General features: G+C 42.4%; 3 protein-coding genes across 5 annotated transcripts in view; all 3 read left to right on the forward strand.

Moving 5' to 3' along the window:
* Window positions 1-295: 295 nt before the first annotated feature.
* On the forward strand, window positions 296-8,009 carry tmprss7 (transmembrane serine protease 7). The gene is made up of 18 exons (XM_026292854.1): window positions 296-394; window positions 1,035-1,239; window positions 1,521-1,651; window positions 1,737-1,804; window positions 1,911-2,104; window positions 2,177-2,212; window positions 2,302-2,530; window positions 2,720-2,844; window positions 3,123-3,235; window positions 3,394-3,500; window positions 3,699-3,835; window positions 4,209-4,316; window positions 4,502-4,609; window positions 4,712-4,828; window positions 6,235-6,430; window positions 6,708-6,976; window positions 7,446-7,582; window positions 7,672-8,009. Exons 1-18 carry the CDS (start codon window positions 296-298, stop codon window positions 7,831-7,833), a joined length of 2,541 nt encoding a protein of 846 aa, XP_026148639.1. The 3' UTR covers window positions 7,834-8,009.
* Window positions 8,010-8,354: 345 nt separating this feature from the next.
* LOC113121585 (suppressor of tumorigenicity 14 protein homolog) lies at window positions 8,355-20,500 on the forward strand. The gene is made up of 19 exons (XM_026292218.1): window positions 8,355-8,586; window positions 9,143-9,323; window positions 9,445-9,569; window positions 10,656-10,723; window positions 10,846-11,039; window positions 11,427-11,522; window positions 12,012-12,231; window positions 12,420-12,562; window positions 12,644-12,741; window positions 13,166-13,275; window positions 13,507-13,640; window positions 13,864-13,968; window positions 14,044-14,154; window positions 14,242-14,355; window positions 14,485-14,604; window positions 14,717-14,900; window positions 14,979-15,250; window positions 15,438-15,574; window positions 19,574-20,500. Exons 1-19 carry the CDS (start codon window positions 8,506-8,508, stop codon window positions 19,739-19,741), a joined length of 2,661 nt encoding a protein of 886 aa, XP_026148003.1. The 5' UTR covers window positions 8,355-8,505; the 3' UTR covers window positions 19,742-20,500.
* A 1,493-nt stretch (window positions 20,501-21,993) lies between these two features.
* Window positions 21,994-24,586, forward strand: part of flt1 (fms related receptor tyrosine kinase 1) — a 30,468-nt gene continuing 27,875 nt past the window's right edge. For 2 of the 3 annotated variants that reach the window (XM_026292045.1, XM_026292046.1), the window contains exon 1: window positions 21,994-22,246. In XM_026292045.1, the coding sequence (XP_026147830.1) occupies window positions 22,189-22,246 (58 nt within the window). In that variant the 5' untranslated portion in view covers window positions 21,994-22,188. The remainder of the gene's footprint in view (window positions 22,247-24,586) is intronic. The other variant, XM_026292047.1, reaches the window with a different exon arrangement.

The following is a 24,586-nucleotide window of genomic DNA, read 5'->3' on the forward strand; positions in this document are numbered from 1 at the left end:
CTTTGAAATCATTTTCTTATGTGGTCAACTCCTTGCAAATAGACTTTTTGGTGGCTGTTATTGAATGAAACATTAGCATTGAGCAAGAGGAGGTACCTTGTGATCAGTGCGCTTTCTGTTTCTCCACTACTCACCTGTGCTGGGGGATCTGGTGTCACACACCTGTCAGCTGTGCATCCAAACTGTGCACTGTGTGACCATACACGCTGTTTCTGTGTCTGCTGCTGTTTCTATAGCGTTTTTTTGTTCTGAAGAAAAAGAGGATGGATCCTAAAAACTGGAGGTCAGGAATTAGATGATAGAGGTTGGAAGAGATGCCTGTGTCATGGGCGCAGAGTGCGAGGACAACGAGCAGACAAGTGGGAATGATGATGCATCTCAGGATGCTGCCAGTGTAAGCAAGATATTTTTAATGTGCTGTTTTTTTCTATGAGCTAGGTAACTAGAGCTGTCCTTGAATCTTTAAGTTGACTTTACAGCAGGAATACGGTTGTTAAAAAAAGGTTTAAAGTAACCAAGAAGATGCATGTGGACCAAAGAAGTCTGTTTTCACATTAGGACAAATGTGCAGCAGCTAGATTAATATCAAAATGTATTAAATGCTAATATGTTTAGTGTATTGTGAATCTATACCCTGCTTACTTCAGTAAGTGCACAGTATGGAATGACACTTAATGAATAATATATGTGTGCTGGGTAATTCAATGAGCGCAAAGTGCTGGATCTGAAGTTAGCATTGCTGTCAGGCATTCAGCACTTCACAAGCTGAAGTAACCAGGAATGAAGCATCATTACCCCCTACAATAAATTTATATTACTTTTAGTAGATAAATAATTCATTAACACTATGAAGGGCTGAAATACATTTGGTAAGGGAACTAGCAGTATCAACAGAGACTTGTTTTAATTTCAATTCAGCATATTTCCGTAGGATTCCAGGCGCATTGAAGCGATAAGAACAAGTAACATTTAGTGATTCGGTGATGGGAATCTGCATTGCATGAGTATGAATGTGTTCAATCCCCTGGATGCAGATTGCTGATGTGTCTGTGGAAGTGGCCACAGTGGATCACACTCTGCAGAAGCTGCGCAGGAAATACAGAAAGACGAGACGGAAGCCCAAGGGTCTCAAAAGGCTATGGGCTCATCTTTTGAACATCCGGCACCTTGCTATTATCATCACAGCAGTGGTGTTTGTGATAGTGGTGATCATGTGGTCACTGCTGTGGGTCTTCATATGTGAGTGAAACTATTTGTATATTTTAATACCAAAACTAGGTTAATAACTTTTCAAGCATATTTACATATTTACATTTCAATACTGATAGTGTCGTTTTTACCATATTATTGAGTTCCTTTGATTTCATAGACTGAAAATTATAACAGTGACATACATGCTGTATTTTACATAATCTAGAGTTCTACTGTATGATATCACCTTATGTTTTTTTGCTTTTGTATATTTCATTATTTTGAAACAGCACCAGTGTATAGTACAAAATTTCATTTTATTCCCTTAGTCCGCAGGGAAAGCAACAGTGGAGCATATTTTGCCGGGATGTTCCGTGCTGCTAATATTGAGTTTATCCCTGAGTACCGCCAAGAAGAGTCCCATGAGTTTGTATCTATGGCAAACAAAATACAGAATGTGGTATGTATCAGTGTAACTCCGCTGTTTACATGATTGTTGGTGCTGATCCTAGGGAGTTTTGCTCTTAATAGCTGGTGTCTCATAGGTGAGCAGTGTGTACAAGATGTCCTCAGTGGCCAGACTCTACAAGCAGGCTGTCATTTCAGACCTCAGGTACAGTGAGTCTTTGTCATCATTAAGGAAAATAAAAGTCCAACTTACATATTGAATTATTAAATTCATTTTTTAAAGTTTTAATGTAAACTGCTGTTTCCCCCAGTACCAACAATAAAGGTGGTGTGTTGGTGCATTTCTGGATGGTGTTTGTGGTCCCTCGACTAAAGATCCCAGTGGTGTGTGAGGAGTGTGTAGGAGCAATTTTCAGAGACTCAGTCCACACCAGCCTCAAGAACAGGTCCTCTGTAGGATACCTGCTGGATCTTCCAGTTGATATTGACTCCATCCTTATCAATGGTGTGTCTGCGTGTCTGTACTTGTATTCACATGTGTCTCATTGCAGAAACTGATGATTGTGTTCTCCTGCAGCTGTTCAGCGCTCAGATTATATATCAAATACAGCAGGTAGGTGAAACCAAGTAATTGAGGTGAATAAAGCTTCTATTCTACATCATACTGTGTTTCCATTAGTAATTTTATTTTATTTTTTTCAGGGTCACAGTGTGTAGATAAGATGTATGCCAACATTCATGGGGCAAGGGTCCCACTTAATGTCTTCTCATCATGGGGTGGTGTGAATTGCCACGTAAAGCTCACTGCTTTCCCCGGCTCTCTGGTCCGTCTGACCGTCACCTCATTCCTCATTGAGCCCAGTGACTGTGTGAATGATGCCCTGATTGTGTATGATGCCCTGCTGCCCATGAGAGGGCGCATTCTGCACAGGTGAGTTTGTGTCACAGTCTCAGTATGATTCACGTCCATTCTTTCTTACCATGATTAAAATGAGTTGTTGTTTGCAAAAATATGTGATGTTTTGCCAGATATTGCAACTGTCAGATATTTGTACGTATATGCAGTATTTTAAAGATAAACTTTACATATAGTGAAGTGTAGCACGGCTCTGTGCTGCAGGATGTGTGAGCCGGTGTCCAGCACCCTCTCCCTTGTTTCTACCTCCAATGTCATGTTGCTGTCCTTCAGAATGACTAATGGCAACAAGAGCTTTAGAGGACACTTTGAGGCCATTGCTGAGGAAAGTATGACACATTTATCTGGTTATTTTATATTTCAGTGGTTCCCAACCTTGTTAATTTATCTCCATATATACTGAAGTGTGACATTTTGTCACAGATTTAATGTCTCTGCATGTTGTGATTATTGCCATGTCAATTTGTATTTTTTAGAAAGCTGAAACAATAAATTCATTTATGATTTTAGCATAAAAACAAGTTAAGGAATCAGAAAAGATGATCTGAGTGCCCCAAGTTTATTTTATACTTTATGCCTAAAGTCTGTTTGTTTCTGTCTCTGTCAGTGTGTATGTCTTACATTGACACCCTGTTAGAGCCTGACATCACTCATCAGATCTACAGCCCCTTTCATCCCAGCCTGCTGCCCCATCAGTGCTCTTGCATCTGGAAATTTGAGGTAGAGCGCATATTTTATATATATCTGTGTGTATAGTTTTATTTATTTATTTATTTTAGTTTTCACACACACGTGACTTATAAAACTATGGGCTGCTTTGCCAGTGTCTTAAAAAATAACTTGTATTTATTGTGTTTTGTGTTTGTATTTCACTCTAGACCTCTAACAGTGCTTTAGGTGTTGCTCTCCAGTTTCAGAATTATGTACTGAAACCAAAGGAGATGAAGGGTTGTGATGATGGCTGGTGGAAGGTCAATGAGGTCATGTATGTGTGCACAGCTCCATGCAAATAGGTTTTACATTTACACTGAACTATTTCATGTAATTTTCTTCAGATTTATACGTACCTAGAACCAGATTTAGCAATCAAGTTATTTTTACATTCTATTCAATTGTGCATTTACTTATTTACCCCACAGTGACATCCTGTGATGGTTTACTAATGGATGCTTTCCTTCCACAGATTCTGTGGTAGCTACGTGGGACACCGCACGGTGTTTCGGATCGCTGACCACAATCCAGAAGTGGAGTTTCGCTGCAGCTCACGTAACTCTGCTCAGCCATTTAAGGCGTCTTACAGCAGCTACAATATCAGCCAACGTAAGCAATGCATAACCAGAGCGTGACTGATTATAACAGCCAGGATGCAGGGTAGGATATGACTGATAATAGGTGTTTCATTGTACTTCAGCATGGATGTGTGTTAATGATTTTGTTTTGAAGTGGAAGCGATAAACCACTGGGAAACAGACACACATATTTTGTATGGACATTTTGCCTGGAACCTACACAGATATTCTAGTTTTTGTGCAATTCATAAAATACTCAGATGCATAACTTCAATTTTATATATTTTATTTTATTTATATTTATAGTTTTAGTTGCTGTGCTGCATTTGAGGCAGTCACTAGAGTAAAAATGAAACAGGAACATAATCTTGATGCACTTTTTTTTTTATTTCTGGTTCCTCCAGCCTGTCCAGAAAGTCACTTCCTGTGCTCCACAGGACTGTGTGTGGAAAAGAGTCGACGCTGTGATGGCCTGGATGACTGTCAAGATGAGAGTGATGAGGTCTTTTGCTGTAAGCTGTCGGACTTCTTACATTGTAGTGGTTGAGTGTAACTGTCGCTAATCTATACACTTTGATTAATGTTGTCTGATCCCATATCTTTTTCACATGGCACTGTGACTTACTGGCAACACATACAATGTAGTAAAAGCATTTCATTAGTTTAGTCTGAAGAAAAATGTTGCATTTGTGCACAGCAAGGCCCACAATAAACTGTGGTGGCAACAGTCCTGTGCATCCTTTGTTTGTGTGCAATGGAGAAAGAGACTGCACTGATGGAAGAGATGAGATCAACTGCACTCAGGGTATGACTGAAAGTATTTCATTAGTCCACCATGTACACCATTTTGATTCTTTAAACAGTAACGGTGTAATATGGTCTCAATGTGCTTTTTTTTTTTTTCCAGAAACTACCTGCTCTGCAATCAGGTATGAGTGCAGCAGTGGCTCCTGCATCCTGAAGAAGAATGCAAAGTGTGATGGTGTTCATGACTGTCAGGACCAGAGCGATGAGGTGGACTGTGGTGAGTGTCCACCATTTTCTATTGAGTGGATAGAGGCTGACATTAGAGTGAAATCTTACAATAATCACATTATGTTTTCCCCTTGTAAAAACTGTAGCTTCTTTTCTTGATGCACTGCCAGTGTACGCCAAAGGTTTGGACTTATTCATTTTTAAGAATTCAGATTTGTTGACAGCTCGAAACTGAACTTAAACATCCTTAATATTAACCTTTATACAGCGTTATTGCATACTTACATATCTTGTTGCAACCTGAAACATGTTCAGAAATAAGATGCTTTGTTCCCTCCCCTTATTATCATTATTTTATGTTTGCCTACCTACATAGTGGTTACCTTCGTCAAAACATGTCCTCAGGTTTCTGATCGCTCATAAAGAAAAGTCATATATCAATTCAACCTAAACCACACACAGTTGAGTGTGTCCCAGGTATCTCCTCTTAATGAAGCAACTGGTACATATAGATTATCCTCCCTCACATGATTTCATGGGAAAATTGATGCTATTTTATAAATCACTTGGCAGTCAGCTCCAAACTTGCTGACCTGTATCACTGAGGTGATCCAGCAGTAATAGCTCACTCTGTTTGCTGTTATTTTATCCTGATGGGGGCTCAAGGTGATGGGAACAGGCCTGTCTTTGATCACCTACTTATAATGGACAGACATGCATGTGTGTCTATGCGCACATACACACATATAACGAAGCTCTAACTTTTAATAAGGCAGCAGCAGACTTGTATGTCATGGTGATGACTCAGCATGGCAGCATGGATGGTAGGTGTGAAGGACACCAGTCATAGTGTATCCCCACTCTGTACAACCACATGATGAGCCTTTTAAATCTACTTAGGGAGCGGCTCTCCTCTCACAGAGGCTGTCACATTGTGCCACCATGTTTCTATAGTAGCTGAGACTGGACAAACCAACCACTGCCTCCACCCCCCACTCCCTCATGCCTGGACATGGCGGCTTGGGTGTAAGGGGTGCTCAGACATTTGTATTTTGCAATTTCATTACTAGAGCCTGCTCAATCTTACATTTTACACATTGGACCTTTAGCTAATTCCCTAATAGATTTATAAACTGCACGTAATAATGATAATTGCAGCAGTAAGTGTTGCCAATAAAGAATTGAATTGTCAATGCAGTATGACGATATGTAAAATACATAAGGTCAGCAGGAGTCTTTTTGTACATGCACACACACACAAACTGTTTGTTTTTTTACTGCAATGTGCAACCACAGTCTGTCAGAACTTTTTCCTCAGTGAGGACACAGTGATTCACTTCCATCAAATGCATTGCAACTGGATACATCTCTTATATTACTTTTATGTTCTGCAATTCTTTCCAAAAGTATATATGATCAGTATAGCAAGAAAATTGATAATTACATCCTCTCCAGCATGTGGCCGTTCCTCCCCAGTGAAGAAGGTGGGTTCATCCACAGGCCCTGAACGCATCGTGGGTGGGGTTAACTCTGTGGAAGGGGAGTGGCCATGGCAGGTCAGCCTCCACTTCTCTGGTAACCTGTACTGTGGCGCTTCTGTCCTCTCATCTGATTGGCTCATCTCAGCTGCACACTGCTTCAGCAAGGAAAGGTGAGACACCCACACAGAATTAATATGAATATGGTAGCAGCCAGACAACAATAACCAATAAAGCAGTGATTCCTAACATTTTTGGCACAGTATTTACACCCACCACAGGTTTGCATGAATTTCAGAGGCATAAAGAAAAAATTTAACAGGATTTTTATGAACTAACTATGTAATTTACTGTACATATCAGTTGGTCTATTTCAAATATTCATAGAAGCTGTTTGATTTTCAAATGTCCTTTTTCATTAACTTTGACCACTGACCTGCGACCCTGCAGGCTGTCTGATCCACGCTACTGGAGCGCTCACCTGGGTATGGTGACGCAGGGCAGTGCCAAACATGTGGCCGAGATCCAGCGGATTGTGGTGCATGAGTATTATAACATGTACACGTTCGACTATGACATCGCCCTGCTGCAGCTCAAGAAGCCCTGGCCTGCCTCCCTCGGCCCACTGGTCCAGCCTGTGTGCCTACCACCTGCCTCCCACACTGTCACCGACAGCCACCGCTGCTGGGTCACTGGGTGGGGATACCGCTCTGAGGAGGGTAAGTAATCATGCTGCACTAAATATCAAAAAACTGAAAGCAGTATTTAGAGATAGCAGTGTGCAACCAAGCACTTTAATTAAATGTTTCTTATTCAATCTTTGCTTCACTTGTCTTTTTCACATTTACATCTCACTCTTGAGCTAAACCGTCTGCCATATAAAGCCACGTTACTTAGTGTACAAGAATGTGAGCCATTTCCTGACATACACTGATAAGGAACCCCAAAGAAATTCAGCATATTGCAAACACCAGTGTTGCACCTTGTCTACCATTGGTGTTGCCCCTACATGTATATAATAAGGGTTGCATTGTCATGAGTGAGAAATATTTTGTTACCGAAGAGAGTAACTTTATCAATGCCTCGACTCTTTGTGAGCTGCTATTTTCTCCTAAAGCACTAAATGTGCAAATGTTTTGATCTATTTACATGATACATGATCCATGTCCACATCTCGTCTCCCTGCAGACAAGGTGCTGCCCTCAGTGCTGCAGAAAGCAGAGGTTTCCATACTGAGCCAGACTGAGTGTAAGAAGAGCTATGGCCCTGTCACACCACGCATGCTGTGTGCCGGGGTCCCCTCTGGAGAACGGGATGCTTGTAGAGTGAGCTACCATCAAGCGTATGAAGCAATAAAACCAGGTACATATTGTTTTGTGTTTCCTCCGAATCAACTATATTGTTTCTATTGCAGGGGGATTCAGGGGGTCCTCTGTCCTGTCAGGCACCTGGCGAGGGTCGCTGGTTCCTGATTGGCATTGTCAGCTGGGGGTCAGGCTGTGGAAGACCAAACCTGCCAGGGGTCTACACCAGGGTCAACAAGTTCACCTCATGGATAAATGGCCATATCAGTTGACATGATGAAACTCTTATTCATCTGTTGCCAGAAGATGTTTAAAATATTCTATCACCAGAAAATACATACATCTTTAAGCACCGTGACCTGTGTGTGTGTGATTTTGATAACAGCAATCTCTGCCTTGTGGTGTTATTACAAGGTTGTCATGCAGATAAATTCAATAAAGCAAAAATGAGAAGTTAAAAAGCCTCTGCAGGTCTTTCTTTCTACAGTCACTCTTCAAAGACTGATGACAGTCAAGTTGATACAAGTTGATGTCAGATTTGTCTGGATTTGACCACATGGACCATACATGAGTACAGCAGCCACTCACCAGCAGTAATAATACTCAAACACAATTCCCTCAGTCTTTTGTCCCTCAAAGTTTAACTCATGTATACACAGTGAGGAAGTTTGCCCACACAATCTGTCACAGGGATGGTTGTGCAGATTGTGCACTTTCATAGTGGTTCCATTGTCCCCGCAGTGCATTATGGGGCTCTGTGTGACATCTGCCGGCCAGATCAGGTAAACTGGAGGCGGAGAATGCCAGCAGTATCTGAACCCCTCAGGTCAGATTTCTGCGCTTTTTTCAAAGAAAGCGACACTGGGGGTTTCCTCTCTCTCCATCGTTTCTATGCCTGAGGTATTGTTGCATATCGTCTCTCCGGAGCTAAACGGGACAGTGCTATGAGGACTCTCCCCAACAGCAAAACTTGTGAAGTGTACTGCGTCTCCAGGCATGGAAACTCATGCTGCTCCGCTGCACAGGTAAGCCACCACTGTGCTCTTTTCATTGAGACTCAAAGCTGGTGCCAAAAAGGAATTTGTATTTTGCATATAATACTTTCTGAAAAGATCCCAGCTATATTGCAAAATTATTTAATTTAGCTTTCAGATCCTTTTTTAAACCAGTGACTTAATAATCGTAGTCTATCAAAGCAAGTCATAGAAAAATCCGTCTCTAGGGATTTTGGGGTATGTTTCTCATGAATGTCCATGCCACTTGATTGAGTACTGACACGGCAGAGGCTGGCCGTGGGAAAGCAGCCCCCTCCTGCCATGCTTTGTCTGCTCCCCCAGGGAATCCTGCCAACCCTTTAAATTTTTTAGGAAATCCTTTTAGCCTAAAGATGTTCACTGTTGCTCTCACTAAGTCTGTGTCTGCTCAGCCATAAGTTCTACGTCTCATTGATTTTGGCATATAGGCGGCGTTTTCTTTACTGCTCCTCTGCTGTGGTCACATAAAAGTCAACAATTAGAAGGAATTTGTACACAGACACAAAAAGCCAGTATGATATTTGAGTCATGTCCTTGTATCTTCAAGGGAGAAGGGGAGTTAAAGGAGCCCACCCAGTCACTGAGCCCCCCCACAAAGCCTGTGGATCAGGCAGATCAGGTAGTGGTTGGTGCTCCAGGCCGTAGCTCCTGGAGGAGGTGGATGTTAGGTCTCCTGCCTTTCTTTCCCCTCACTGCTATCATTGCACTGACACTTCACTACTTAACTTGTGAGTACAGACCTCATTTGGTTTTTTTAGACCTTTCCTGAAACTTAAATTGTGTTTATTTTCATTTGCACCGACAGTCACACAGCTCACCTGTCTCAATTCTTTACCTCCTCCTCCCCAGCTCCACCCTCTTCAGTGTTCTTCCTTGGAGGCAGTGTGGAGTTCCCAAACCTGAGCTTCTCCTCAGAGCTGACTGACTCCACCTCACCGCAGTTCCGCCTGCAGGCTCAGGCTTTGAATCATTATGTAAGTGGAGCACCGGACTTGTCTGTCACTGCTGCGCCTTTGAATGACAGGGTGCTGTTTGACCTTCCCACTGATCTTGCTGCTTCACCACAAGAGACTACTGGTGTCTTTATGCTGTGCTTTCAAATGCTGTTTCCATCTTATTTCTCTGCTCTTGGCTGTTTTTTCATTCTTATTTGCTTTCTCCTTATCTGCTTTGTCCTCATCTGTCTCTATGTTTTTTTTATGTCCACCACTTTCCTCTCTTCAGTCCCTCTCACTGTCTCTCTCTGGTGGTGTTAAATGTAAAGCTGAAACAGGAGCTGGGCACAGTGTGTGTGCGAGTTCCTGAGACCCCCAGGGACAGGGCCCTTTCAGGGCTTTGGACAAGTACGGCATTTGTGAGCCCAGCTAGGCTCAAGCAGCAAGAGTGAGAGGAAGAGCAGGCTTTCAATAAAAACATTGTCTGTAGCTTTCACACAATCAGCCACTCTTTGTGCCAAAACCCTACAGAGAGCAAGAGAACCTCAGTTTGATGCTGTGGTTGAGAGGGAGAGACAGGGCAGTAGGGCAGGCTGAGATGACAGCAGGATTGGGAGATGGACTGAGATGTGAGAGGGGTAATTTGGGTTACTGGAGCTAAAGGTCAGATGCACGGATTGATGCATTGTTGCGCTGCAGAAATGAACTGATATGGAGAAATTCTCGATAATCTACAGTAACGTCCTGTAATGTCCCTGTAATCAGCTGTGAGGGTGAATGAGCAGGGTTGTTACAGTAAGTGGTCACAGTATCTGTGCAGCCATCTATTCACTAAAGAACAGGTGAAGTCAAGGCCAGGAGTCCATACCACCCAGGATCCTGCCGGTGCACAGCCAGCAGCTAGAGCCACAATGGAGCTTTGTGCTGCTCAAAGTCAACATACACACATGCAGAGCCAGATACAGGCACACAGGAACAATGCTTTTGTTCAAACTCAGGCCACATGTTCGACCAGGTGTGTTCATGTGTCACTTACACAGGAACAGTGACCTCACTTGCTGTGATGTTACAGCTACAGAGCAGTACTGTTTTCAACATGTTATCAATCCTCGTGTGTTGAATCAGTTCTCAGAACTCTACGATTCCTATCCATGGAGCTCCTACCACCTGTGCTCAGGAATTACTGCCTTCAGGTACGGTGCACTAACACAAAACCCACTGGTAAAACATACATTAAGCAAATATACATGATGCCATTGTACTCAGCCATATGTGTGTTGCAGAATAGCAACAGTGTAAACTCTTTGTCTGACAGTGAAGGAGCCAAAGGGCTCAATGTCTTCTACTGGAGTAAGTTCTCCGCCCCAGACAATGTTGCCATGGCGATGCGGAGGTCCAGCCCAGACAGGCTGCGACGCAGGCTTCACGGCAGCAACAAGGTGCAGCGGGACAGCTGCAATGAACAGCGCTACTACATGGAGCAGGATGACAGTATGCTCCACCTGCTGGGTAAAGGCTCTTACTGTTGTTTGTATATATACCACATGCTCATTAACCACACATATACTGTATATGCATGTAGACAGCTATCTTCTGTCTAAAACATCTATAGTTTCAGCAATACCACTTTATTACTATATACTACAATAAATAATTTAAAACTACTAATAACAGGTTTAAAACAATAAGTAAAAATTATTAAAAGCCACCATTATATTTCAAATAGAAACACCTGATTTACATAAGAGTAACTGAGAGCTGTACTTATATAAATACTTTATAAATAATTTCCCCTTGTTTTATTAATGTGATGAAAGTATCTTATTGTAATTTTATAGAAGTTTAGATTCCGACTGAATCCTACAAAGTGTTTTGACATATTTTACACGTGTTTAGGTTTGGACCCTGATGACTTTGAATCAGAAGAAAAATCAGACAAGATCAAGAATCCAAATAACATCCAAAGTGGAAAATGGCAGCTTGGCTTCCAAGGTGAGGAGAGTTGAGTGAGAGCCTAAACCTTTGCTACTAATCTTGATGAAATTTCCATGAATTCATTGTTTGAAACACACCCTCACTACTGCTGGCTGATGTCTGTATTGCTTTAATGAAGTTAGATTTTTGTTGTTTGTGTAGTCTGCCATGATAAATCTAACAAGACTATGACCAAATGTACTTGGCTTAAGAAGCGTAACAAAAGCGGTGCATGAGATATCACCGCTTGGTTTTCTGACAATGGAATTCATGTGAATCATATAATATGACTTTTATAGTCATCAGAACTTCTTGAAGAAAATTCTAGACTAACATGTTACTCATCTCTCTCATCCTTCACCAAATGAGAAAATATCTGGTGCTTATTTAATATATCCTGTAGATCACTATCGCTTTGAGGTCGCTTACATCAGACACTTTGCGTTGGTTAATGTGTTCATTTGCAGTAAAACTCAAATAAATACTTCCATCACTTCCTATGTGCAGCAATGTCCTTTGACCTCTATGCCAAATATGGAAACAACCGCACCCTGAGTCTTGTTAGTCCCAAGAAGCCGTACTACCAGTGGCGTCTACGCGTGCCATCGGGTCATGTGGTTCGATTGGTCATCCTCACCCTGCATGGCGCCACCCCAGGAAGCTGCACTTCCCACAAGCTCTCGGCCTACGACTTCCTGCTTCCTTTGCAGAACAAAATAATTGCCAGGTAAAGACGTGTTATGGCCTGTCTGGAATCACAATGTACTTGCGAAATTATTGGTAAATGAGCTTTGGAGGTCATTGGTGAGCACACATAGTTCTCATAGTTTTCTGTCAGTGCCAAAGCAGAACCTGAAATAAATGTTTGATTTATATTTTATATGTGTCTATTCATTATGCATGTACCTGTCTCAGGTGGTGTGGGCTGCCTGTCTCAGGCTCTTCTCCAGTCATGAAGCTGACATCTTCTGGAAATGTGATGCTGGTCACGTTCTCCTTTAGCAGACAGAGGGATGGAGCAATCTTCAAAGCTTACTTCCAGGCCATCCCAAAAGCAGGTAGGAATGGTCTCACAGACACACTAACCATATACCATATCACCTCACTTCTATCACTGTCTGTGTGTTATTGCATTGCAGTTTGTGGAGGGTCAGTTTCTTCCTGGAATGGTTCTATTTCCTCACCCTACTATCCTTCCTATTATCCTCCCAATATAGACTGCACCTGGACAGTACAGGTGAGACACATCAATGTATGCATGCATGTGTGTCTATGTATTCTTGAACTTCTGTCTTTGTGAGGAGCATTTTGAGAACAATACTATCTGAGTGAGGACATTTTGGCTAGTCCTCACTTTTTGAGACTCCTGTTTGAGGGTTAAGACTTTTAAAATTAAGATTAGATTTATTTTTAGATTAGGGTTAGGGTAAGGGTTGAGGTTAGGTGTTTAGTTGTAAGGATCTATGTCTGGTATTATGTCAACGAAGGTTCTCACAAAGCTAGAAGTACAAGTTTGTGTGTGTGTTTGTTTCAGGAATTAAAAAGAGTAAGTGCTCAGCAAGACAATGAAAGAGTTAATCATCCCATTGTTATTTAGCTGTCCTCATCCTACAATGTTGGCATTTCCTTTAGCGGTCTTTGTTTTTTGTTTTTTTCATCAGGCGCCAATGCCAGGATACCTGATTTCCATGACGATCATGACGATCGACATTCAGGATTCTCCGTCATCGGATGGCTGTGAGAAAGACTGGCTGGACATTGGAGGGGCAAAGTGAGTCATGAACATGAACTGTGTTGTAACCAAAGTGCCCATAATGAAGGGTTAGATCTTGCAGGTCATTCACATCAGTGAAAATATTAAAACGTGTTTCAACAATATTCATTCATTTACTGCAAATACAAGTATGTTTTGGCTTTTAACAGTTTTAGATATTCCACATTTTTGTGCTTGCATGAGAGTTCAAAACAAAATTTCTTCCTTTTGTGCTCCTCTGTAATGTAGACTGTGTAATCCAGTGTCCGACAGCAGCAAAAAGAGGGTCTACTCTTCACCTCTCTCCCTCCACTTCCACTCCGATGAATCGCTCACTCACAAGGGCTTTTACTTGCTCTACCGGGCCTTCTCTCCTGAGGGCAGTGAGTAAAATCAGACGCTCTCACTCCAACAGAGCAATTTTGCACTAGAAGTGTAAGGATTGTTTTAAACTCTAAAATTTAGCAATACTATTAAATCTTTAATATTTTAATCTTTCAGGACAGTGAGGGTAATGACACTTTTTGTCAGAAATGTGACTTCTTTACAACCTAATATTAATTACAACCTAATTTCTCAGTAGAGTTCCTTGTTGTCTATCTCTAGCCTGTCCTCGCCAGTTTCGCTGTGGAGATGGGCACTGTATCCCTCTCAGGAAGGTGTGTGATGGAATAAAGGATTGCTCAGATGGACGGGACGAGGCTAAATGTGGTAGGTCGATTTCTTATCCTCTATGGCCCAATTACAGTAAAGCTGTTTGGCTGACTAGATGTTCAAAATATATAGCATCCTGCAGGCCAGGAGAAGTGTTGTGTGGCAATGGTCAGTGCAAACCTCAAAGCAGCCAGTGTGTGAGCCAGAGCTCCTGTGATGACAGCGGTGAAGAGGGAACCTGTGGTAAGTGGATATACTGTCACTGCGCTAACACATGTGTGTACCTGTGAGCGTTTTTAGCATTTGTCTTACATTTTATTTGCTTTTCAGCAGGTAAATGCTACCATGTGTGTCCCAACAAGGTGTGTCTGCCAAAGTCTTCTGTGTGTGATGGAGTCACTGACTGTAAAGACCGGAGTGATGAACTCAACTGTACCAGAGCGTGTGAGTAGTCATGACATCAGCGGTTTCTGATTTAGCTAACTGACCGAAGAGTATTGTCTGACCATAGGATGTGAGGATTTTAACTATATTTTTAAAACATCCTGTAAGTATGCCTTTCATTTTCTTTAGACCTTAAAGGCTGCTCCTTGTCATCATACAAATGTGCCAATGGAAAGTGTGTTAGTAAGGTCAACCCTGAGTGTGATGGCATAAAAGACTGCTTTGATGGCTCTGATGAACTCCGCTGTGGTAAATACTCACTCACAGAACTCAACCAGACTGCTGTACCTATGAATAAATGTAGGTCCAAATTCCTTTGACCATTTTTGTCTTCTTCTGTCTACCTGTCTCTCCCATCGAGGCTGTGGCACCAGGCCGAGGAAGCGTACTAAGATAGTGGGCGGCTCTGATGCTGGAGCGGGGTCTTGGCCATGGCAGGTCAGCCTCCAGATGGATCACTACGGCCACGTCTGTGGAGCCACGTTGGTCTCCAACCGCTGGCTCATATCTGCAGCTCACTGCTTTCAGGACACAGACACAATTAAGTAAGAAAGATGGCTGAACACTCATCATTATAATCAGAATTGATGTGTATCTACTTCATGCTCATGGTGTGCCTGCAGATACTCAGATGCTCGTGCATGGCGGGCCTACATGGGAATGCGTGTAATGACCACAGGGAACAACGGAGCAGCCATAAGACCAGTTCGGCGGATCCTCGTCCACCCACAGTACGACCAGTTCACCTCTGACTACGACATCGCCCTTCTTGAGCTCAGCACTCCCATGTTCTTCAACGACTTGGTGCAGCCTGTGTGCATCCCTGCCTCCTCACACTCCTTCGCCACAGGGACCACCTGCTATGTCACAGGCTGGGGGGTCCTCATGGAAGATGGTAAGAGCTGGTCAGAAGTATCAAATGGAAATGAAAGAGCTAAATCACAGTAAGCATGCTTTTAGTTTACCTTTATTGAAAAGCATAGTCTTGCTAATATTTAGAAACACATTTTGATGCAGGTACAGTACGTACAAGCTTCAAGGCAAATTTTTCACAAATGTTTTAATGTTTGTCTGAACTATAGGTGAGCTGGCCACTCGTTTACAAGAGGCCTCAGTGAAGATCATCAATAGGAGTACCTGTAACAAGCTGTATGATGACGCCGTCACTCCCAGGATGCTCTGTGCTGGGAACATGCAGGGAGGCGTAGATGCCTGCCAGGTAAATGTGTGCATTGCTGTTGCTGTGAATTTGTATGATTTTGACTGAGCAAAATACTCAGTTGACTGTTAATGCTCATGCCTGGATTTTTTCCGTAACCACAAAAGTACAGCTTGACTCATTATTTATACTTTCTCAGAGCTGTTTAACCTCAGACATTTCTGTCTAAACCACAACAGAGCATTTCTGCATAAAGACTAATGTCACAGCTATTTTCTCTTGCTGAGCTGTGCAAAGTCCAGCTATGCACACAAGATAAACCGTTTCCATGAAAGGCTGACGCCAGGTGTTGGCCACAGCTGTGAAACTATGAGAACAGTACAACAGCACATTAAATTCACTGATAATAATAAAACCAAAAGCAGACTCAAAGTGTTATAGAAATGACAGAAATACAATGAGGCTGAACTGGATTAGATATGTTAGCAGTGAAAGGTTATTGTCAGGTTTACGCTACACTGACTTGGTTCTTTTCCCTGAAGGCAATGAAACACACGACAACTTTGTACCGAGTACATGCCTTCAAGTGAAAAACGCCTCAGTTGCAGACAGAGAGAAGAGACTTTCTTCTCTCCCCCATGCTACCTTGACTCTCTCTTCACCCAGCGTTCTTTTATTTTATGTGGCCTATCTAGTAAGATAGCCTGAAAACGTCTTACACAAACATGTTATTGTCTTCAAATCATGTCACACAATGGCAACATTGTACTCTTGACCTCATGACCCCAACAGTTAGATAGACAGATAGACAGATAGATAGATGGATAGATGGATAGATAGATAGATAGATAGATAGATAGATAGACAGACAGACAGACAGACAGACAGACAGATAGACAGATAGACAGATAGATAGACGGATCGACGGACCGACGGACCGACGGACCGACGGACAGACAGACAGACAGACAGACAGACAGACAGACGGATAGACGGATAGACGGACAGACCGACAGACCGACAGACCGACAGACAGATAGACAGATAGATAGATAGATAGATAGATAGATAGATAGATAGATAGACAGATAGATAGATAGACAGAGACAGACGGACAGACGGACAGACGGACAGACAGATAGACAGAGACAGACGGACAGACGGACTGACGGACCGACGGACCGACGGATCGACGGATAGACGGATGGACAGATGGACAGACGGACAGACGGACAGACAGGCAGACAGACCGACAGACAGATAGACAGACAGACAGACAGACAGAGACAGACGGACAGACGGACAGACGGACAGACAGACAGACCGACAGACCGACCGACAGATAGATAGATAGATAGATAGATAGATGGCATGACTCTGCTAACAGTCCCACAATGCACCATGTTTTAGTGAGGATTCTTCTTCAATAAGCTGCCTGGCATTTTCCTGTGCTAATTTTCCACTGTGGTCACCTGACCAACCCTTCCCAGGTGCTCTCATGCAATCTTGGACGTCAGTACTTACGCTGCCCTTCAGTCCTCATCACACTGTTCACCTGGTTTTTCCCCTGTGACTTTTCACCATTTTTGTTTATATACATACCTTGTTTTCTGGATTTCATATTTCACCTGTGGACTGTGTTTTGATTGTCCAACTGGATCACATGGCACCAACCACTTCCCTGGAACTTGCTCTTACTCACCAGAACTGTGTCAGTCTGCTGTTTCCCTGACTATCATTGGTTATGGCCAGCTCTGTTTCTGATCCGTCATTATGTCTGCACTGTCCAATGTGTGTTGTTCCCTGCATGTCTGCTCACCACCACCATCTGATGCCTAGTCTTCTGTACCTTGGTTTCTCGGGACAGTATACTTTTTGGCTCCATCTCTCCTGGAAAGCTGCATTTCAGTCCAAACTCAGACTTGTTACAGTTTAGCATGGCCAACATGGATTCATTGTAGTAATGTTTGCTGGGAACTGAAAGTTGAGGCTAATGCCATTAGGCTACAGAAGCAGAAGCTGGTTGCTCTGGCTGGTGACCTGTAGCAGGCGTTGGCTCACTCAGAACACCAGTGCTTTTACTGAGTCACTGCATCTGCCCAATGCAGGACCTCACGTCTTCTAGAGTAGTATTTTGGAGAACCTGGAACATGCTCTCCTTTCTTTCCCTAGTGGTCATTACTCTTTGAGCTCCAGCCTTCCTCTTTCCCCACTGAAGGCTCCTGTGTTGCATATATCATCTCTACTCATTGGTCAAGCTCTACTCTAGGGAACATAGAGGTGGGAGTTCCAGTTGAAGATCTGCTCCTCCATCGAGATATTCTCAGGAGATTATCAGATTATACCATTAACCTTTGAACCAAGGGGCCCCAAGATTGGGTGGGACAAGGACATCCTGACTGATGTTTTACCAGTGCCCTACTGTAATTGGGCCATAGAGAATAAGTTGGTGACTCATGAGCTACCACTGTCCTTGGATAGACTCACTGACCTTGGCACCACATTTCTCTCGCAGGCCTGAAAATGGGGAACTTCTGCAAGAATACCAGTTAGCCAGAGACACTTCAGCAGTTGATGTCATCCATGCTGCCAAGCAAGTTCTCCCACTACCATTGTCCATAACAACCAGTATGACACCAACAGGACAAGACCAGAGCCAACCTATACAAGTGGATGACTTCTGGGTTTTCACCTGAAGCAATGGCAAGTACCAGGAAAAGTCATTTCTCATTTCAAAGATCATCAGTAATTTGGAGGGACATGGTGAGCTGTGCCATGATGTCTTGAATCCCCCCTGTTTACTGCAGCATCTCAGCGGTCCTTCTCTGGTCAATCTGTTGATGGTGTTCATCTGTGGCTCGGGTACAGGGAGAGTGCTGGACAAACACCTGCTTCTCTGATTGACCCACTGAACAAAGCTGGACCACATGAACTTCTTAAGTTAATCACCATGAATACTTATGGTTTAACATTATCCAGCCCCCTCAGATACCTCATATCTTATGCTAATCTCACAGTAACAAGAACCATTTCTGGATTACCTGGACTGGATCATTCATTCCTGGTCCTCCACACCTGGGGTGGATTGCTAATGCTGCTTGTCCCAGAAAACCAATTTATACGTGTTCTCCACTGTGGTTACAGGTTGCTGCTGGCATGTCCTCCCTGACTTAGTCACACAATGTTCCCCAGCAGTTCTCCTGCAGCTGTCACCTTTGTACTTTGAGATTCCATCCCCAGACAAATGGACAGACCAGGTATTACCTGGGATACACCATTTTTGTTCCCAGTCATTCCAGCAACATGGGCAAAGTACCTCATTTGGACTGCATATGCACACAACTTGCTCCCTACCTCTACCACTGCTCTGTCACCATTGCAGGCGGTCTATGTTACAAACCACCTGTTTCTCTGCCAAGGAGGAGAATGGCAGCATTTTGTCAGTTCAAGCCCTGGTGAGGCATTGTAGGTGAAACTGTGTGAGGGCACTGAGAGCTTTCCAGCACTACCACCAGAGCACCACTAAGTGATGTACCTTCAAGCTTTCACTATGTCCTGGGACAAAAAGTATTTGTGGGACTATTGTCAATCTCAAAGGTTACCAACCAGGTGGCAGTGAGATTTAAACTCCCTCGGGACCTTTGGATCCACCCCACACCCCTTGACTCCCAAGGGGAGATGCAGAAAAGGTACAGTAATCAGTGATGATATAAAATGACCATCATTACTCCTCACTATTGAGTAAGAAATAGAGTGTCCATCACATGGGAAGTAGTGAATGAGGGAGTGATTTCAGACACAGCCTGACAGCTGGTGACAGAATATTATTAATGTTCAAGTAGCTCCCATCATCTGTCACTGGAATTCTTTGAATATTTCTTAAACCTTTTGTGATGAAACTTCACATCATCATCTCTGAAAATATTTTTTGCAACATCAGCTTACCCTCAATCCTCAGCTTCAACAATATTTGGGGAAAAGTGGTTCAGAACATATACTCTTTCTGTGCCTTAACTTTAATAGGTTCATGTTTTGAACATAAGTTGTCTGTGCCCTCAGGGTGACTCAGGAGGCCCACTGGTGTGTCTGGAGCATGGCAGAAAGTGGTTCCTGGCAGGGATTGTGAGCTGGGGTGAAGGCTGTGCACGACAGAACCGTCCTGGTGTCTACACACAGGTGGTCAAGTTCACTGACTGGATCCATCAACAAACTAAAGGACAGGTGTGACTGAACACCAGACTGACATGAGCAATTTGACAGACTTAACATGCAGGATGAAGGTTTCAAACATGGAGGCCGTTTTCAGGCAGTTGTCATGACTGCATGACAACACATTCAGTCAGTTTTTGGAAGCATATCTACGGCAACAGACTAGCAGCGCCATTATCCCTGGTCCACACCCGACAGCTTTTCACTAACTCACTAACACACCTGGTGTCAGAACATCAAATTTGCTTTTTGTTTCACTGCACATAAATGTTCAAATTTAATATGGAAAACCTCATATTATTAACCTCATATTATGAGGTACACAATTAAAATTCAAATTTTGCTCCAAAATTACCCAGCATCCTGTAACATAAGACATCACTCTGTTAGCTTTTGGTTTTCGCTGTCTGCGCACATGTAGACTAAACCATGGCTCAGTATATGCTGGCATCAGCAAAAATATTCTTAAATTCTCCTTTAAAATATTTGGATCCATTTTTTTGTCTTGGAATGAACTTGACGATCTATATTTTGTGTTTGTATTTTTAAAATAAAATTGATCAGAAAACCATGAGATCACTGGGGCTCAGGTGAGGTCAGGTTTTTAGAAATGCCACCTGCTGCAGACGCTCTGAGACTGAACCACTGATTTTATTTTATTTTTTGAATTTGCTTTAAATAACCCCCTGAAGCAGCAACTTATTTCCATGCCCTCCGCTTTCTGTTATGTTGCATAAAGCTTGTTCTTATTTACACTTCCTACAAAGAGCACCTCAATCTTCTTTCAGAAAATTTGCTTAAACTAAAAACACAGACTTATTACAGTTGCTTTGTCAACATCTGTTGTGCTTTAGATTTTCTCAATCTGCAGCAGAGTCTCAAAGCAGTGGACAGTCAGTAAACATTTTAATGTGGAGGCTTCGTGGCAACATTGACACTGGCCATAGTACAACCACAAGCTTGGCTGCTTTGTGCATGTACATGTAGCCTTCCTAATGTTTCCACCCTTCCTCTGTCAACACAGAGTTGATGACCATGTTAGGTGTTGCCAATATAATAATAAGTGGAGAGATTTCCCTCAAGTATATAACTGTGTATCCTTGCCCTCACATACATTCGTCCTTGTACTGTATATGCATATTCACAACTCACTGTATGAGTTCTTTTTGTACTGTATGTGTATGAATGTGCACTGGTAAACCGTGTTTATCTGAGTCATAGCCTTATGTTAAGTATTTTCTGCAGTGGAATGAATAATCCCTCAGTAGGAGGTGGTAATATATTGTGCATTTCATATTTACTGTGATGTTTTAATTTATCTTTATGGTGCCTCCTTTCTGTGTCATACTTCATGCAAAGCATGCACAGCAGAACGAAAAAGACTAAGTTTCATACAAAACCTTTTGAATTCCCCTTTTTCTCCTGCCTTCCTTCTGATTCAGCTCATATCACCGCCCAGTGGCCGGTATAATTTTACAGTTTTCCGAGGGAGTGATGCACCTTACACCCACATGATTAAAAGACATGCGGTTTGCACCTCTGTGTAACGATATCAGATTTTGTGCCTTTATATTAAATACACAGTTTAATTGCAGCATGCATGCGTTTCTCTTCTAAATTGCTTTGCTATTGCATTTGCAAAACTGTTTGGGAAATGTGTGAATGTTCAGTTATGAATGGTGGAGCATGTACAGTACAGTACAGCAGTTTCTGACTATTGGTACTTTTATATTGGGCCTGCACTCTATCTAAGGATGTGATGTAGGATATGTTCGTGCAAGTGCTCTCCCTAAACAAGTACTGGCGAGATCATTATGTTCCAGTTGTGCAGTGTGTGTGACATGTTCCTCTTCCCGAGGAGCACAAGTGTTTTTTTAATATCTGAGAAATGAGTTTGAAGTACGAGAGTCGACTGCCAAATTTGTTGTTCGGGACACCACCCGTTCACCCCGGTGCCTACGTGCTGGTCACCCCGTGTACCAATCTAGAGTTCATACAAGATTTAAGCACTACGCTGCCCTGTGCGCATCTTTGTCTTTATAGGAAAATCTGCAGATTGCTGCTATGGGGAGCAAGTTTTCATCAAGAAGATATTTTTCAAATTGGGGAAACAATCTATTTTGGACAGTACAATATTCTCTCAACACCTTACTGATCGATTGGTTGATGACTGGAGACTGCTGTTACGTGCTTTGGGTGTGTCATTGCACGTCACGGAAGTCCGCTATCCGGTGGCTGCACTGTGGGAACTGTATAAATCCGCGCCACCATCCAAGAGAATGGGAAGAAGTTGCACTGGAGTTCGAGCGTGGCGTCCTGTTGAGTGATCTCCCGCAGTTATCCCCAGGAACCCACCATCTCCTCTCAGCGCTGAACTCAAGTGCGCTGCGTTGTCTGTAGTCCACTCTTGGGAAAAAACTGCAGGAATAAAAACTCGTCTCCTGTTTTTCATTTGAAAGCCTGACATGATGAATTTGATTCTCATCTGCCTGCTATGTGGATTGTATGGTGTTCGCGCAAAAGGTGAGTAACAGGTTTAGTACTTGCCGATTCTGTGCCGCTGCAGGGCGCACGGAGCACCTGCTGTAGCTCTGCTCATCTTCATGTATTTAATAACTTCTTCAGCTATTTATTTGGTATTTGCAACATTTCATTTCATTAATTCAGTTTTACCAGTGTAAACCCGAAACGGAATAAACTACATCTACAAGTTGTAACCTGTTGAAAACTGCATTTTACGCACAACTTTTGTTCTAGATGTTATTTAGTATAAACTACGGGGCTCGGTGGGTTATCAGGCATCTTGTCGCTCTTTTAAATAAAGAGCAATTTCCATCATTAAGACGGAACATTCAGTCTCTGTAAGAAAAAGACGCGCAGCTGTATCTTTCCACTGGGGCAGTCTGTGATGCTTGTGGCCAGTGAAGCCGTCAGTGCGGTCGTGTGTCTGAGGTTGTTCAGCTTGTAAACCTTCATTAGCACCAAGTGGAGTAAGGGAGATAAGCGCTTTCCTGCGGGACACGTGTTTGGATAATGTAGACCTCTGTGGCCCGGCTCCTTGTGCCCTTGGCCCTGGTTGAATGGACACGCAGGGCGTTGTTTCCTGAGACTGATGAGTTTGTCAAATGGAGGTTCTGATATAATGAACAAGAGGTCATGAACAACTGAAGGAAAATATTTACTGAGCAGGAACCGGGTTAATCTGTGCTTACAACTAAAAATCGGAAGGTTTCTCCATAGATCTCTGGTTTTACTGGCTAATTTTTATTGCAACATTAAAGGAGATATATTATTTTATAGTGTCCAGTTAAAATGTACCTATGCATAACCAAAACCATATGTTTGGCATTAATCTTTCATTACAGATGATCGATTTTTAAAAAAGACAGATTCACTGCACATGAATCGCAATATTTATGTGAACCTCCAGGCCTCTGTAAGATATTTTAAATGTATATGTAGCCTAAATGTCAGCCTTTCTTAGGTCAGCCAAGGAAATTATTTCCTGTATTTGCGTCAAAAAGCAAATGAATTCAAAAAGCAGTGAATGAATTAAGTTCCTATACATTTTCCCTAACAATGCTACTGTAGACTGTTGAAAGAGCAAGCAGTTTGAAAAATATAATAGTAATATACTAAATATATTACAATTTTAATTTATACTAAATTGTTTAGATACAATTACAATCTGGATGACCATGGTGGCTGCACACAGCAGCTGGATGAACATAGTGTACTTTGCTATTTTTTAACATGGCACTGCAGGAAATTGAGGTTATCATGTAGATGTAGAATTTATTTCCATCATATTAAGGTTGTGGAGAAAAAAAGCATTTATAAAAATTTCAGTCAAAAACTTTTGTGGTGGATGTTTATACAATATTAAATAGCACTTTTGTATGAAGATCAGAAATTTTTTTCCCTTTGAATTTTGATTTCTTTCCATTGTTTCTTTCAACATTTGTGATATGTGAGTAGAAGAGATCCTGAATCGTGGGTGCGTTTTTGTGAACCTCCAACAAAAAGATAACTTACTCTACTGTGGACTCTGATATTTAGAACAAATAAACTGAATCTCCTTTTTACTAAGATGGAGTAACAGGAAAATTGTGTTGAATTATGCAACATTTGGGCTTTTAGCAACTTCACAGCTAGTTGAAGAGGCCACCAAATCCCTGCTCTCTCCCTGTGTGTGCTGGCACAAATTAAATGGTACTGGTCCCTGGCATGTAAATCAGTGAATTTTAGGTTGGTTTAAGGTTAAGGTGAAGTTATGCTTAAATCAGTGTAAAATCCCTAATGATGAGGTATGGGAAACAGGCGTGTGTGTGTGTGTGTGTGTGTGTGTGTGTGTGTGTGTGTGTGTGTGTGTGTTTCTTGCTTATTCACAAACTTCCAATTGCAAGGAAATAGTATAGGAAGTGCTAGCAGTGTGAGTAACACTAGAGCTGCCCAGTGGAGCATCCACTGCGAACAATGATGCTGACTAGGAATAATGGACTTCAGTGATAAAGTCACTAATTGCCTTGTACTGAAAGTGTTGTAACTCACAGTAGCAGGATAGTTGTGCTCTGAATTGTATGGTCTACACTATATAAGTGGTTAATAATAAAGCAGTCAGCATGAAGGACGCACTTCCCTGAGTGATATTTCCACTGTTTTTGGGAGGAAGGAAGGGTGGACAGATATCTCTCATTAATAAACTTCAGTGGAGAAATCTCTTCATTTAATAAACAAGAGGAACGCTGCTTACGCATTTCCATAGAAGTTCTCAAATGGCCTGAATGAGGGGATGGGTCACAGGTACTGTAGCCAAGCTCTCAACCCAGGACTCACCTAAATGTATCCATCCATCCATCCATC

The sequence above is a fragment of the Mastacembelus armatus genome, chromosome 20, assembly GCF_900324485.2.
Source record: "Mastacembelus armatus chromosome 20, fMasArm1.2, whole genome shotgun sequence".
Classification (NCBI taxonomy): Eukaryota; Metazoa; Chordata; class Actinopteri; order Synbranchiformes; family Mastacembelidae; genus Mastacembelus; species Mastacembelus armatus.